Source organism: Hydra vulgaris, chromosome 04 (genome assembly GCF_038396675.1).
Source record: "Hydra vulgaris chromosome 04, alternate assembly HydraT2T_AEP".
Lineage (NCBI taxonomy): Eukaryota > Metazoa > Cnidaria > Hydrozoa > Anthoathecata > Hydridae > Hydra > Hydra vulgaris.
In genome coordinates, this window is record NC_088923.1 from 27,940,044 (window position 1) to 27,957,531 (window position 17,488).

At 25.5% G+C, this 17,488-nt stretch overlaps 1 protein-coding gene across 3 annotated transcripts in view; it reads right to left on the reverse strand.

Moving 5' to 3' along the window:
• LOC100203913 (adenylyl cyclase-associated protein) overlaps positions 1-17,488 on the reverse strand; it is a 37,716-nt gene that overhangs the window by 12,443 nt on the left and 7,785 nt on the right. For all 3 annotated transcript variants that reach the window (XM_065795966.1, XM_065795967.1, XM_065795968.1), the window contains 4 exons: positions 6,931-6,999; positions 6,578-6,655; positions 4,740-4,793; positions 330-419 (listed from right to left, as the gene is read on the reverse strand). In XM_065795966.1, coding sequence (XP_065652038.1) covers positions 330-419; positions 4,740-4,793; positions 6,578-6,655; positions 6,931-6,999 — 291 coding nt within the window. The remainder of the gene's footprint in view (positions 1-329; positions 420-4,739; positions 4,794-6,577; positions 6,656-6,930; positions 7,000-17,488) is intronic.

Here is a 17,488-nt window from a genome sequence, read left to right on the forward strand (position 1 = left end):
AAACATTTGAAAAGAAAATTAAAAAACTTGGACTTGACCATTTCAAAATTTAGACCAGTACCAATTAAATAAATTTTTTTCATTTAAATAAACTTTAAATTGATTTAAATATATATTTTCAACTTATAGGTATAATTATTTACAGCTTGTAAATAATTTGTGCATATTAACTCCAAAATTAAACTTCTTAAAAAAACTAACAGTAAACCATTTTAAATTACTGTTAACATATATGCATTTTTTAAAGTTTAATCTTTATGGCACGAAGCAATAATGATATATGAAGCAATAATAAAAATAATTTATGCATACAAGTTATAAAAACTTACCACACCAACCCAACCTAAAAATGGAAGTCCTTCTGAAATAGCAGACAGGTGATTAAACTGTTTACTTGACCTGTTCTTCTCCCGAAAATCCTATCAAAAATTTTGAGAGCAAAATTGAATATATTATTATAACAAAAAATAAAACAAAAATAAAATATATCATTATAACAAAAATAAAAAAATTAAAACATCTTTAACTTAATTAATATTAATGAAAAAAAATTGAAATAAAATCTTTAAAAAACACAATTTTAAAATGTGTGTGTGTGTGTGTGTGTGTGTGTGTGTGTGTGTGTGTGTGTGTGTGTGTGTGTGTGTGTGTGTGTGTGTGTGTGTGTGTGTGTGTGGTTATTATTTTTCAGAAATTATTATGAAAGCAAATTTAATCAAGAATTTGTCAAAAAAATTAGTTTAATTAACTTAAATTTCTGAAAACTCAACAATTTTTAATATTAAATTTGTCTAAACAAAAATGTTTTCCGAATTGCAACTTTAAGTTTTCTTCTTGAGCTCTATTGCACTTCACAAGATTAAATTTTAACTATTTTGAAAATAATGATTTTTGCTTTAAATCCACTTTCTTTGTATCAATCTCATATAGTTAATGAACTTGAATTCCTAATTCTTTTTCAAGAAGGCATGATGCTTTTGGTGCTGATAAAAATCTGTTTTTTGCACCATCTTGATAATTTGTCAACCAATTTTAGATGTTGTTTTATACTTAGATTATTTCATAATAGTAAACACTGTTTAGGTGAAAAAATCTTTTTTAACACTTTTATCAGTCCAATTAATATACTACAACACTAAGGGTTAAGAGCTTAAAATAATATACAAAATGTTTTCTAAATAATTAATTACAAAATAATATTTTCTAAATAAATGTCACATTAAATGTCAAAAGACAATTTAAATATTCTAAAAAATAACAGATTAGCTGTAACAAAAATAACAATGTTTGTACATAAAACTTTTATGTAACACTTCTTTATGTTTATGTAACACTTCTTAAACATTCCAATGAAAATAGAGTTTAATGTTCAATCCAACCAATAAAAAACTGTATCATAAGCCCAAAATCAGACTATATTGCAAGTATGAAGTATAAAGTTCTCAATTGTTTGAAAAATCGTAAAAATACAAGTTTTAAGAGAATTGATTGATTTCATTTTCATTTTTGATCTCAATATTTCGTTTGTTGTTCAGTAAATAGTTTTATTTAACAATTTTGAATTAAAAATATTTTTTCTCTTAAATCAGCATCCTGATTTAGAAAAAATTTTTCTAATGTGATCATAATGATTTTAAGTTTCTTTTTAGATTGTTGTGTATCTTAGTCTTTTCATAATTATTGTTTATATTAAAAAATAATTTCACAAAAAAATATTTCAGTGCAAATGCGCAAAAAAAGAATTTGGCGCAAATACGCAAAACAAAGAACTTTTTTTTGCATAAATTATGCGAAATCTTACCTGTCGCTCAAAGTCAAATAATTTAGGAACCATTTGGGCATTTTTCGGGGTATTCTGACTATAGCCTGATGCTACAAGGGACTGCTGCTACATTGACTATTTTATAGCCTGCTGCTACATCAACTGAGGGTTTGGTTAGGCAAGCCATTTATCATTAAAAAAAAACTTTATTAAAGTTTTTAAACTTTTTCCGGTCTGATTTATAAGTGTTCTCTTAAAAACTACAGTTTATGTAAGACACTTTTCTACTACTATGCAAGACTGTATGTATACATGCAAGACTATATATATATACATATATATACATATATATACATATATACATATACATATATATATATATATATATATATAAATATATATATATATATATATATATATATATATATATATATATATATATATCAGGCCTTGTTAAGAAGCGTTACGCAGCTCGCATTTTGCCTGTGAAAAGGCGATTTGCCTACGCGTTCAGCAGTTTTGCGCTACGCAAAAACTTTTATTTTTTAGAATATTTTAAATTATCTTTTGATTTCGTTAACGTAATGTTTATTCAGAAGAAATAGTCGTAAGTAAAAGCATTTAACCGCAATTGTAAACTAATAGATTTTTTGTTAAAGAAAGAGTTTGTTTAATAATTTTTGTTGTTGTTGTTATAAATTAGTTGAAAAAAATAAAGTGTTTTAAGTTTTATCTTAAAGAAATATATAAAATATTATATAAAATATATTATAAAATATAATATATAAATATATAAAATAAAAAATATATAAATTACTTTTAAATATAAAAATTATTTTTTGTCATAATATTTTGAAAAGTGCACGATTTATTTTGATGTAAATATTTTATTAATAAGATATTTTGTTTATTGTTAATTCAATAACGTAAAGCTTTAATGACGTTCGTTTAATTTATGAAAATAAATTATGATGACAAATATGTTATCGGTAACTGATAAATAATTAAAAAAACTCTTTATTGTTTAAAAACATTAAAAAGAGTTCACAAAATAAATAAGAAAAAATTTATTAACAGTTAATAAAATAACCAAAAACCAACTGTAAAATTATAAGAAAATAATCAAATATTATTTTACATTATATGAAAAAAAAATTTTTTTCAAAATAAAGTTCATATTTGAAAAAAATAATAAAAATGATTTTTCAAATAGGAACTTAGATTTTGTGTATATATATATATATATATATATATATATATATATATATATATATATATATATATATATATATATATATATATATATATATATATATATATATATATTTAAGGAGATTAACTTTACTAAAACTACCGCAATAAAATAAATTACCGCAAAACCGTTTATTTTACTAATTAAGAAAAACAATAAACTAGAAGTGTTATTTTGTTAATGTACATTTCTATTTTGTTTCAATTTTATTTTTGAATTTAAAATCATTTTTCATTATCATTTAACAGAAATTTATTTCTTTCTTTTCTTGGCATTTGTATAAATGTAATAAAATATGTTAATTTTATTTTTTTAAATTTAGCATTGCATAATTTATGGACGATCCCTTTCCAGCGCTTTTTTTGAGACAATGATTTAAGTTTCCAAGTACCATTTATTAAAAATGAAAACCGTGGCACTTTTATTTACCTTATTACAAAAAAGTCAAATGTACACTTTTATGTAAAAAATAGAAAAGGAGGAAGAAAAACCGAAAAAAAAATTACGATAAAATTAATCAAATTTTCATTTATTAAACAATATTTATTATGTAGGCTTAAATAAAATAGACAGTAAATTATGTTAAACCCAAACATCAGCTTTAATTTTATTATGTATATAAATTTATCTTAAATTTAATTATCTTACAATTTAAATTTTTTTTTCTAAATTATAAGGAAATTTCTGTTTTTACTTTTTTGAATTGCACTGTGTCAATAAAGCTGATGTAACTACTTTAAATATTTTTCTAAACTATTATTTTTCAAAAAATAAAACTTAAAAATATAAACATAGACATGGCAAGAGCTATATTGCTTCAAGCGTAAATACTTATAATAATTAATTAAATAAAATTTTTGGAAAAAATTTCGAATATGTTTACCCTTATTTTCCTCTTAATTTTGCTTTTGACTGAGTTATGTCCTATTTTTTTTCTAATTTTTCTTAAATTTTGTATGAGTGAAAAAGCCTAAAAACAAATATATTACACAAATACACACCTATATTTGTATGTATAATGAACATTTTGAAAAACTGAAAGTTGAGAGAAATATCTGGAATTCTGGAAATATCTGTAAAAAGATAATCCCTGTATAATCATAAAAAAATAAACTCTTTATAAGATGTCATTTAAATTTTGTAATAATTGACGTTTTTTTATTTTTTGATATAATCAATCATTATAACAGAACATAAAAAATAAAAAAAATTAAAATATTAAAAGTGGCACTAAGATAAAACAAAATTTAACATTTTCTTAGCAAATAATTTTTTATTTTGTTTTTTAGTTGTTTTTTTAAATTCAGTAACTATTTCTGTTATTGTTTGTTATGAGAAATAGTCTAAATAAATATTCTTGCGCTTGCAAGATGATAAATAAAAATGCTTTATTATGTTTATTTTATGACTTCTTTTTTTAAGCTTCAGATCATCAGGAAGAGTTCGAACTCTTCCTGATGACCCAGTAATGGTGAAACTTCAAGTTGAAGAAAAAAGTTAGACAAGTGTTTTTTACTAATTAATTATTGCTCTGTTCTTAAGAAATTGAGCACTCTATTTGTAAAATACACTAACATAATTTATATATATATTACTAACATAAATTACATTATATATATATATATATATATATATATATATATATATATATATATATATATATATATATATATATATATATATATATATATATATATATATATATACTTAAAAAATGATTCTTACTTGTACTTTGGATATGGCTTCACTTAAAGGTTTTAATAATGCCTCGAAATCAGCCTGAAAAATCAAAACAAAATATCATTTTTAGTTAATCACAGTATTTAAAAAAAATAATAATATATTACAATATAATATATGTAAAAAAAATTAGAAAATCCATAAAGTAAATGGCATTAAGGAAAACATTTCACATCACAATAAAATATTATCTACCATTATAAAAGATATCATATTTTATTAAATGGCATTATGGTCTTGGCCTTGAATTTTTTGGCCTTGGCCTTCCATCTTTTCTTTAAGAATTCAGAACTTTATTTTGTTTGCATTTAAAAACTTTTACTATAGTTGATTTTGTTTTCCAGAGTTATTTTTGTTTACTTGAAAGCTTTAGAACTTGATTTTGTGTTTTATATCATGGTTTAAAATGCCATTTTTACTAGCCATTTTAAATGACATGATTTGTTAATGGGAATTTTTTACACTTTTTATTAGTCAGAACATTTTAAAACTTATAAAAAGATTTAAATACGTGATTTTTTGTTAAAATTAAAAACAGAATTTTTAAAGGTTTTTTGAAAATAGTTTTTATTATATTTAAATTATAATTTATTATAAAGTATTTTAATTTATTTATACTGTTTTTATTCTACTTATCTAAATATGTTTAAAAAAATTGTTAGTAATGTAAGTTTTGTAGCGTTTTTTTTATTAATTTTTTTCATAAAATCCAAATTTGAAACAACAAGCAATAGTTTAATTATCTTTCTTTGATAGTTTGGTAACTATCAAAGATTTGCTCAAGAACAACACCAGAAACCACTTTGACATCTACTAAAAATAGTGTTGCAACTCAGATTCAAAAGCCCTTTACCAAAAAAAAAAAAATGCTTCTTTGCAAATAATAGAAAAAATCATGTTTTACAAACAAGATCATTTTGACGAATCTCGAACGAGAATAAATCACTAGAATTTAATCAAAAATATTTTTCGTTAAAAAAACTGTACACAATGAAACAATATTCAAAAATTAGAAATCTATATTTGACTAGTATCTTCAGTCAGAGTGGATTGATAATGTGCCCTCAAAGAGCTCGTATGTCTGATTCATTGCTTGAAACTTTAATGTTTCTTAAATGAAAATTAAATTTAATTACCATTTAAATTTAATAAAGACTTATGAGCTATATATTGATCATTAATGTTTATGACTTATAGTTAACAACTAATACCAAAAGATTTTTAATTAAAAGATGTCAGTATTAAAAGATGTCAGTATTAAAAGATGTCAGTATTAAAAGATGTCAGTATTAAAAGATGTCAGTATTAAAAGATGTCAGTATTAAAAGATGCCAGTATTAAAAGATGTCAGTATTAAAAGATGTCAGTATTAGTTGTTAACATGAAGCACAAAAATACATAAAAATGAAGAATTAAAAGTTTTAATCTGTTTTTTATGTATTTTTTTTTTCGGCTTTCATATATATCTGTAAATATATTTTTTTATTGACTTCGTCAAACTCTGCGATAAACCTTGGTCTAATTTCACAACATGTGGATTTATTGTCACAGCACTTGCTACCTGCAGATTCGTTAATAATTGGCTTTAACGTAAGGCTAAAATTTAATGCTTTGGTCTTGAAAATATTTGCATAGACGTAGGCCTTGAAACTCTTGTTCTTGACCTTGAAACTCTTGGCCTTGCCATTAAAACTTTTGGCCTCGGTCTTGGCCTTGGCCATGAGATGTGGCTTTGGCCTTGCTAATTTTGGCCTTGTTAACAACTCTGATGGAAACCTGTCCAAAAAACAGTGGAAACACACATACACATATATATTGAATACCTGACTCGGACGATTATGGTGTGCAGCTATCTCCAGTAAGGTCATATGAGAACGAAATGCATCCTCAACTAACTTGCCCTAATAAAAATTAAAAAAAATTTAAAAACAAATCAAGCAAGATTAAGATTGGTACAAAAATAAAAAATGTCTGAAAATAATATATATGTTAATTCATTTAAAAAAATTATATATAAACAAATTTATTTTAAAGCAATGCTCTTAATCATTTTAAAGCTTATTTAATTTTGATAAAAATAAACTTTGTTTAAATTTTTCAATGTTTCAAAATGTTTATCACATAACTTTTCAAATTGTCATTTCCAATTAATTTCACTTAATTTAAAATAACATACCAAATGTTCCAAATCACCACCAAGAGCTATGGTACTATTGACAAAGCCAGTTAAAGTCTTAGCATTATACTAAAGAAACATTTTTTTAAATTTATATCCTTATATTTTAAGTTTACACAATATTAGCATATATATATATATATATATATATATATATTTATATATATGTATATATATATATATATATATATATATATATATATATACATATATATATATACAGGCCTTGTTAAGAAGCGCTACGCAGCTCGCATTTTGCTAGCGAAAAAGGCGATTTGCCTACGCGTTCAGCAGTTTTGCGCTACGCAAAAACTTATATCTTTTAGAATATTTAAATTATCTTTTGATTACCGTTAACGTGACGTTTATTCAGAAGAAATAAAGTCGTAAGTAAAAGCATTTAACCGCAATTGTAAAATAATAGATTTTTTTGTTAAAGAAACAGTTTGTTTCATAATTTTTTTTTTGCTATTAAAAATTAGTTAAAAAAAAAAAGTGTTTTAAGTTTTATCTTAAGGAATTAAATATATAAATTCCTTTTAAATATAAAAATTATTTTTAGTCATAATAAGTTTAAAAAATGCACGATTTATTTTGATGTAAATAGTTCATTAATAAGATATTTTGTTTATTGTTAATTCAATAACGTAAAGTTTTAATGACGTTCATTTAATTTACGAAAATAAATTATGATCACGAATATGTTATCGGTAACTGATAAATAACAAAAAAAAACTTTATTGTTTAAAAACATTATTAAAAAGAGTTCACAAATTAAATAAGAAAAAATGTATTAACAGTTAATAAAATAACCAAAAACCAAATATAAAATCATAAGAAAATAAACAAATATTTTACGTTTCATGAAAAAAATATTTTTTTCAAAATAAAATTTAGTTCATATTTGAAGAAAATAATAAAAATGATTTTTTTAATAAGAACTAAGATTTTATTTGTAACTTTTGTTATAGTGAGAAAAAAACAAACTGTTTGTATGATTTTTAACGCGTTAATAAAATAACTTTAATTACAATGCGGTACTTGAAAAGACGCTAGTGACGCAATATAACTTCTAACGATGCAAAATATATTTGCTGAGTTGAGTTACTTAGAAATGCGCTACGCGTTTTCGCTACACAGCGAAATCACGTAACAAGGCCTGTATATATATAGATATATATATATATATATATATATATATATATATATATATATATATATATATATATATATATATATATATATATAATAATTATTATTATTATTAATTTATTTTAAAATTAGTTTAATTACAATACATAAAATTAATTCATGTCTTGTCCAGTTCATAATGAAGAATAAATAATTATTTATCTTTTAAAAAATGTAGTTTAAACTAATGAAAAATACATTAGGCTTGTATATGTCGACACAAGTACGCTGCAAACATGATCAAGGGTTGAATTAAGCGATTGTGAACTGTGGTATCCGGATAAATAACTGGTCTTCAAAATTTTAGTTTATGCAAAACCATAAAAAACCAAAAAGTCATAAAAAACGTAACAATAAACTTTTGACTTCAAAAGTAATAACACTATAGTCACTGTGTTATATAAGTAATAACACATAAATAAATAGTAATATAAGTAATAACACATAAATAACATAGTGTTATTCATTTGCACTTAAAACTTTTATAATTATTGTTTGTTCAAACAACACTTAAAAAATTTTTATTGGTTGATTTTAAAATTAAACTGCATTTTGCCAAGCCATTAGTAAAAATTTTACTAATGATCTGGTATTAGTATAAGTTTTTGAAGTTTTTAATAATATTTAAATATCCAATCTATTTTTTTTTTTTGCATTTTTATTTCTATTAAAATTTGCGATTACTTATATAAATCATTTTTTATTTATAATATCTTGATTAAGTGTCATTTGAACAAACATTAAATTATAAATAAGTTATAAGTGCATTACAAAAGTAACAACATTATTATAGTGTTATTCCTTTTATAACACAGTGACTATAGTGTTATTACTTTTGTAGTCAAAGTTTATAACTTTTTTGATAACAAATTAAGTTAATTCGCCCCATGAAAACTAAGTGCACAGTTTTGCATAAACTAAAATTTAAAAGACCAGATATGGGTATACTTTTCCAGATATACCCATTTGTGATCGTTTAATTCAACTCTTGATGATATACACTCTTTAAAGAATTTTAAAAAGCGTGATATAACTACTTGCTGTAAAACTGCATTTCAATGTATTGCTACTTTATTTGTAAAAAAAATTTATTAAAAAACCATTAGAATCATTTAACAGAATGCTAAAAAAAAGTCACAATAAATGCACTTTATATCTTATTAAAATACATACTAACCACACAAGGACTACAACGACCAATCAACGCAATATACTTTTTAGATACGGTACACCCCATAATAAGACAGAAATAGATAACATTTAGCACAGACAGATTCACTTGTTTATAACTTTTACCATCCATTAAGTGGTAGATTAGCCAATCGATTTACTAACTTTTAATGTAATTTTATTTTTTATTTTTATTTTTTTATTACCTTTTAGTCACTCTTATAGCTATAAGAGTGACTAAAAGGTAATAATAATAAAAGGTAATAAAAAAATAAAAATTAAAAATAAAATAACATTAAAAGTTGGTAAATCAATTGGCTAATCTACCACTTAATGGATGGTAAAAGTTATAAACAAGTGAATCTGTCTGTGCTAAATGTTATCTATTTCTGTCTTATTATGGGGTGTATCTAAAAATATCTAAAAATATCTAAAAAGTATATTGCATTGATTGGTCGTTGTAGTCCTTGTGTGGTTAGTATGTATTTTAATAAGATATAAAATAAGTTTTGCTTATTTTTTGAATTTGACTACCATATTGTTAGATTTTTTGATCCTAAGGAATTTTATCTGACATCGATATGACTTATCGACGTCAGATAAAATTCCTTAGGATCAAAAATTTGTTTGTTTTAGTTTTGCACTATACAGCCTCCAGTAGCGTTCTTATGGTTATTATGTAAACAATCTTTGTTTTTTAACTCGATTTTTTCAGCCCGCTAGGTACTGATAAATTAAAATTCATTTTACGTATTGATTATTATTATTTAATTCTGGTGTATCCACTAATTATATTGTGTATTAGCTGGCTATCTTGAGTTGTCTATCTGTCAATTTGTTATTACCTTACTATTTTCAGTTAGGAGAACATAAATCTCCACCTACAAGGTGAGATTTATGTTCTCTGAACTATTTATCTTAATAAATTTCTCATTACGTTTGTATACCTTTACTATGTAGCATTTTTTTCCTAGTTCATATCGTTACTAGTTGTGAATTATTGGATTGTTACTAGTTGTGAATTATTGTCTAATCTATGTACATATATATGTACATAGATTAGACATATATTAGGCATATTGTAATCATAAATATGGTAAGTTACTTTGAAATACTATGTGCTATCTGCTGCTTATTATTTATTTTGTTGTCATTGTCACTATTCTATATGCTTTATGGTCACTATTTTATATATATAAGTTTATGTGTCTTATGTATGTACAGTATTGGACAAAACATTTGCAACCAACATCGAACAATGCTAAAAAGTGTTCCTAATTTTACATGTCTTAAAAACGAAACGAACTATACTACCCCAGCAAACAGTTCAGGAGTCTGGAGTCATAGCATGCCATGACATGAGCAATCAGCTGACAGGTGACAGGTGACAGCACACAGACAGAATTTCGTTGACAAGTGCCATTTTGCAGCGGACAAAACAAGTGCAACTTTTTTAGTTAGTTTCATTTTCTTAAGTCTGGTCCGTGTCAACGTCACGGAAGTTTTTTATTAATTAAAGGAAGTATCCAGAAGTTTCCAGAAGCATGCAGAAGCTTCCAGAAGTTTCCAGAAGTTTCCAGAAGAAGCATCCAGTAGAATCCAGAAAGCCAGAAACATTCAGACGCATCCAGAAGTTTCCAGAAGTTTCCAGAAGCATGCAGAAGTTTCCAGAAGAAGCATCTGGAAGCATCCAGTATCATCCAGAAATATCCAGAAACATTCAAAAGCATCCTGAAACATCGAAAAGAAGCATCTAGAATCTTCCGGAACAGGTTCACACAGATTCATTTTTCTATATAAGAGACATGTAAATCAACATGTAATTCAGTCAGTATATGAAAGTCAATCAGTCAGTATTATCAAGACAGTTTATCGAAGTGAGTTTTATCAAAGTGTTTTATCGAAGAACATCAATACAAGAAGTGAAATACAACAAGTGTTTCATTACATCAATACAGTCCACATCCAACCAAGACATTGTGTTCCACAGAGCATTATTGTATCATCACAAGGTAAATGTAACACGGTAAGCCTTGAGAAGCGTGATTATTTATTTTTATTATTTTTATGACTTCAAGTGCAAAAATGGCTCCCAACAGTCTTGGATTGGAACTAAGAAAGAAAATTATTGGCGATTACGTAAGTGGAATGTCACAAAAAAGTATTTGTGATAAATATCGCGTGAAAAAAAGGACCGTATCAAGACTATGTTCCAAATATTGTTCTAAGGGGAAGTTGGCAGCAGATAACTAAGGTGGAAGACCGCGTTCCACCACTTCTAGAGAGGACTCTATGATGGTCAGATCTGTCAAGAAGGATCCCTGGATATCATCAGTCGAGATACAAAAGCAATAAAAGCTGCCTGTATCGGACCGAACAATCAGACGACGTGCTGTTGAAGCCGGATTGTTTTCTCGACGCCTTCAAAGAAACTGCTGGTTTCACTGAAAAACCAGAAGAAAAGACTCCTGTTTGCTACATCTCATATTGACTGGAATGTGCAGAAATGGCGAACTGTCCTGTTCAGTGATGAATCGAAGTTCAACATCATTGGGAGCGATGGCATTTGCCGTCTACGTCGACCGGCCGGAAAACGCCTCAATTTACGTTACTGCCATAAGACCGTGAAGCATGGTGAATGCAATGTAATTGTCTGGGGGTGTTTTTCTGGTAACGGTCTAGGTCCAATACATCAAAACAATGGAATAATGGACTGTTTCATGTCAAAAATATCCTGAAAGATGTTATGTTACCTCATGCTGAATGGAATATGCCAATAAAATGGGTTTTTCAGCAAGATAACGATCCAAAACACACTGCAAAAATAGTCAAGCAGTAGTTTCAAGACAACCACCTATTGGTGATGGATTGGCCGCCTCAATCTCCGGATCTCAATCCTATCGAGAACCTGTGGGAGATCGTCAACCGCAGAATTAATCGTGAAGGTGTTCGTAATAAGGATCAACTGTTAGAACAAATCCAAAAGACCTGGACAGCAATTCCACAAAGTTTCATTGATCACCTGATCGAATCTATGCCTCGAAGATGCAAGGCTGTGATCGACAACAAAGGATTCGCCACGAAATATTGATAGCGAAATACAGCTTGGTCAACATTTTGTCGAGTTGCACTTGTTTTGTCCAGAAGGAAATCAACTTTTTTTAATACTTTCGATTAATTTATTAACTTTCGTGTACAAATAATGAACTTTGTGATGAATAAAACTTGAAGAACTTTGTCTCTAAACAGTTACATAGTTATTTCTCTAAATTGAAAAAATGCAGCACTTTTATATAAAGAAACTAAATTAGCATTATTTGGTTACACTCGTTTTGTCCAATACTGTATGTATTTATGTATGTATGTATGTTTGAGTGTATGTATGTGTGCATGTATATATATAGGTATTTATGTATGTATATATGTAGGGATATTTGTATATTTTTATGTTGTGAGTGCATGTATTTATACACATATGTACAGCCACACCACGCGCATCCCTAACCACCCTCACAAATATCTCTAAGAATGTTGGAGCTATATTAAAACTGGGATAGGAATTGGGATTTTTGGCTTTTGTAGTGTAGTCCTGTTATATTGCAATATTGACTAGCATGACATAGAGTGCAGGCGGTGAGATTTGTTGCAAGGACACGCCCCTGATGAGTGGCGTTAGTGCAGGTCTCGGGCTCTCCGAAACGTTATTGGTGATCGCAGTGCATTCCTGAGGAGGGGGATCACCACTATCCACTACTTAATTCTGATTGGTTATAATGGCACCAACATTTTTTTACCTCTTGTACCCATGTATTTTTATGATTTAGTAGCTTTTTATTATATATTTATTTTATACACGATATTTAAATATTCTGCTGATACACAAGTAGTTGTCAGTTTCCTATTTTTTACTGTTTAGTACATTAATTATACGACGTTTATAAACATTTTTTTCACATTTACGTATCGACACTATAGCGTGATGGTTAGTGCATTGCGTCATAATCTGGAAATTCAGAGTTCGAACCTTGTAGATCACACATATTTTTTTTTTTTTATTGCTATACCATTATTTATTACCATCTTTTTATTTACTTTTTTATTTTATCATTTAATATTGTATGACATTTTAAATCATGATAGCCATCGATACACCTAGGGATTTACACATACTTGTTAACTCATAGACCATTGTTTTTATCAATTGTTTAGGATGACTAGAGCATGAGTTATTGTTCACCCTCTCCTTGTAGCCCTATAGTTTTATTCCTCCTACAAAAGAGTTTTTACATTCATTCATGATTCTTACCCAATGACATCATCTACAATCTACTTCTATATTCACATCTCCCAGGTCTACGTAACTGGACATCTCTGTTGGACACTTTTTGTGATCATTGTATTGCATAAACAAACAGATATACCCATTTGTGATTGCTTAATTCAACCCTTGATGATATACACTTTTTAAAGAATTTTAAAAAGCATAACATAGCTACTTGCTGTAAAATTGCATTTCAGCGTATTGCTACTCTATTTGTAAAAAAAATTTTCACACTACATGCATCCTTTGATTAGTTGAAGTATATGTCAAGAATTGTGTCCATGAAGACACAATTTACTATTAAATTTGGAAGCTGAGTGAAATAAAAAGTGACTTCATCAATGCGGTGGGCAAATTTAACTGTTTTATGAGGTCAATTTTAATCTTTTTTAAACCTTTCAACCTTTGCAATCTCAAATTAGAAATTTAAGAAATAATAATTAATGCTTAATGCATTAGCCTAATGTAAATTTGACAATATAAAATTCTCTTTATTTTTTTAAAGACATGACCTTTTTAAACTACTGTAATATTATTAATATCTGCAAAACGAAGTTAAATAAATTTTAAATAAATGAATGCTATATTTAAATAAATAAATGAATGTTACTATTTAAATAAATGAATGCTATTATTATATTTAATTTCTTTCAATTATTACTTTTTTTAATATTAAATAATTACATTTAATATTACATTTTATAATTTTTTTGATATAAACATTTCTTTCTTTTCTCGATATTTGTATAAATAAATTAAAATATGTTAAACTTTTTTAAATTATTATTTCTTAAATTTCTAATTGCGGCTTTGCAACTAAAAATGAATTTTTATTTTAAAAAATTAGTAAAAAATAATAAAACTACATTAATTTATTTACATTCATTTATTAAAAGTTCATTACTTTATCAGCAATTTTGCTGTGAAAGATTATTTTTCAAAACACCATTGATTAAAATTATGTTGCTGTATATGCCATTTATCAAAAAATAATTCAAACTTTTGTAACAAACTTTTTTACATAATCATCATTCAAAAGTTTAAGTGGCTTTTTATAAAATTAATTCTTTTATCTTACTGCTTTATCGAATAATTTAAAAGTTTAATAATGATTAAAAGTTGCTTAACCGAAATTGCTTTAGGCATATGTAAAATAGCTTATTGCATAGGTAAATTGTGAGCAGCCTAATGCTTTAAAACAAGGCCTGCAGCATGGATTAGTCTATATTTATCAATTTTAAAAGGCATTAGCCATTTGTTGGATTAGTCAACAGTTTATCTACATCAGCATGAAGGAGGGTGACATATTGTAAATGACTTGACTATGACTTTGATTATTTTACTGTCATCAGGTTACTAAACTTTATGTTGTCAAACATAAAGTTTAGTAAGATGTATACAAGAAAGATGTAAACAAGATTTTGACACATTCTCACTTGGGAACAAAACCATGTTGAGCTTTAGTTATTAGATTTTGTGTTAATTTTATTAGATGTTTTTTAATTAAATTCTTACACTAGTTATTTGAACTTATCAAGTTTATGTAAAAATAATTATGTCAAAACATTTTTAAAAAGTCTTCAATTTCAAACTTTTTTACCTTAACAACGTTGACAAAAACGTTTAAATTAATAATCATTTTTTTTCTTTTTTTATCATTGCATAATTACGTAATACATATTTATTAAAACTTTTATAAAAAGCAATATTTTATTTTAAATGTGCAAGTAACTATATTTTGACTATTTTTGTTTATATGCATTAAATGCAACTCAACCTAAAAAACATTAAATTTTGCTGTTTAAAAAAAGATTTGCACAAGCTATGCAGACTTACACTGGTGTGAAGGGGGGGCGCAAGCGATTGCAAGCCATGCTTGCCAAGGCCTATATATATATATATATATATATATATATATATATATATATATATATATATATATATATATATAAATATTTATATATATAAATATATAAATATATTATACTTATATATATATATATATATATATATATATATATATATATATATATATATATATATATATATATATATATATATATATAAATATTTATATATATAAATATATAAATATATTATACTTATATATATATATATATATATATATATATATATATATATATATATATATATATATATATATATATATATATATATATATATATATATATATATATATATATATATATATATATATATATATATATATAGAACCCTTATATGTTGTCCGAAAGTTTTTTCCATATTTTGTTGACAAAAAGTAAAAATTAAAATGTAAGACCGGAATTATTTTTTTTTCTTAATTGATAGACTGCCTGCCCCAACCAAACCCTCAGTCTATGTAGCAGCACTCCCTTGCGGGTCAGGCTAAAAGATAGTAGATGTAGCAGCACTCCCTTGTGGGTCAGGCTATTTGTCAGTCGATGTAGCAGCACTCCCTTGCGAGTCAGGCTATTTGTCAGTCGATGTAGCAGCACTCCCTTGCGAGTCAGGCTATAAGATAGTCGATGTAGCAACACTCCGCGCATGATTTACAGTAAAAAAATAAAAATAAAAACATTTTATTAAAAAAATTAAAAATAAAAACATTTTATTAAAAAAAATAAAAATAAAAACATTGTTTATATTGCTAAAAACATTCAGAATGTTTTTAAAAACATTCTGGTCAATTAAATTTGCGTTTTTGTGGTTTTTTTTAAAAACGATTTATTTGTAATTAAATTAATGGTTTTTACTTTCGTCCAACATGAAAATGTTGGATGAAAATCAAAAGTAATTAAAAGTGACGTATGTGTTGGCGTAAGAATCACTTTTTTCCTTCCGCTCTTCCCAAAGACAACAAACTATAGATCTATATATATATAGATCTCTTTGTATATATATATCTATATATATATATATATATATATATATATATATATATATCTGTATATATATATATATATATATATATATATATATATATATATATATATATATATATATATATATATATATATATATATATATATATATATATATATATATACTAATCAAAGGACATGAATATAGTTAAATTATATTTAACAATATTTTTATTCAATTTCCAGCTTAATAACTAAAGGTGTATTTGCCTTTAAAAATGAGTCTGGAATTTTAGTAAACATCTGTTAACCTAATAAAAAGTTAAACAGTTTCAGCACTCAAAATCAGAAGGATCTTTAAGTTTAGCACAAAAGGGCCATACTAAGCCAACTGCAGGTGGGCAGAATTTAAATTTCCCTTTGAAAAAACTTTTTTTAAACAAATTTTTGAAAAAAAAAAATTTTTAGAAAACAAAAACCATTTTAAAATCCTATGATATTTTAGCTAAGCTACAAGTCTGTTATCCTAACTAATACCATCAAAAAAACTATTTGTTTACTTTATGTTTGTACCATTATACCTTTGTATCATCTATCTATTAAAATAATAATTCTTAATGTTAATATTTTCATATTATAACTGAAATTTTTAGTTTACATATGAAATCACAATTATTCCTGGAACAAAAAAGAACATTAGGGATATCCCATTAGAACTTGTGTATAAAAATAAATAAGTTTATAATAAATAAACTTAGGTGGACATACATTTCAGGCACCCCCGTTTAGTAAGTTCATCAAAAATTTAAAAATCAAAAACAAATATTGTTGGAAACCATACCCTAATCAAACCCTAACTCTGAAATATAGGGTTAGGCTAAGGATTCAGCTTAGGGTTTGGTTAGGGTATGGCTTTCAATAAAAAAATATTATTAATGAATTCAGGGTTAGATTAGGGTATGGTTTATAAAAAATGTTTTGCATAAAACATGACATTTTTTATAGACTTACT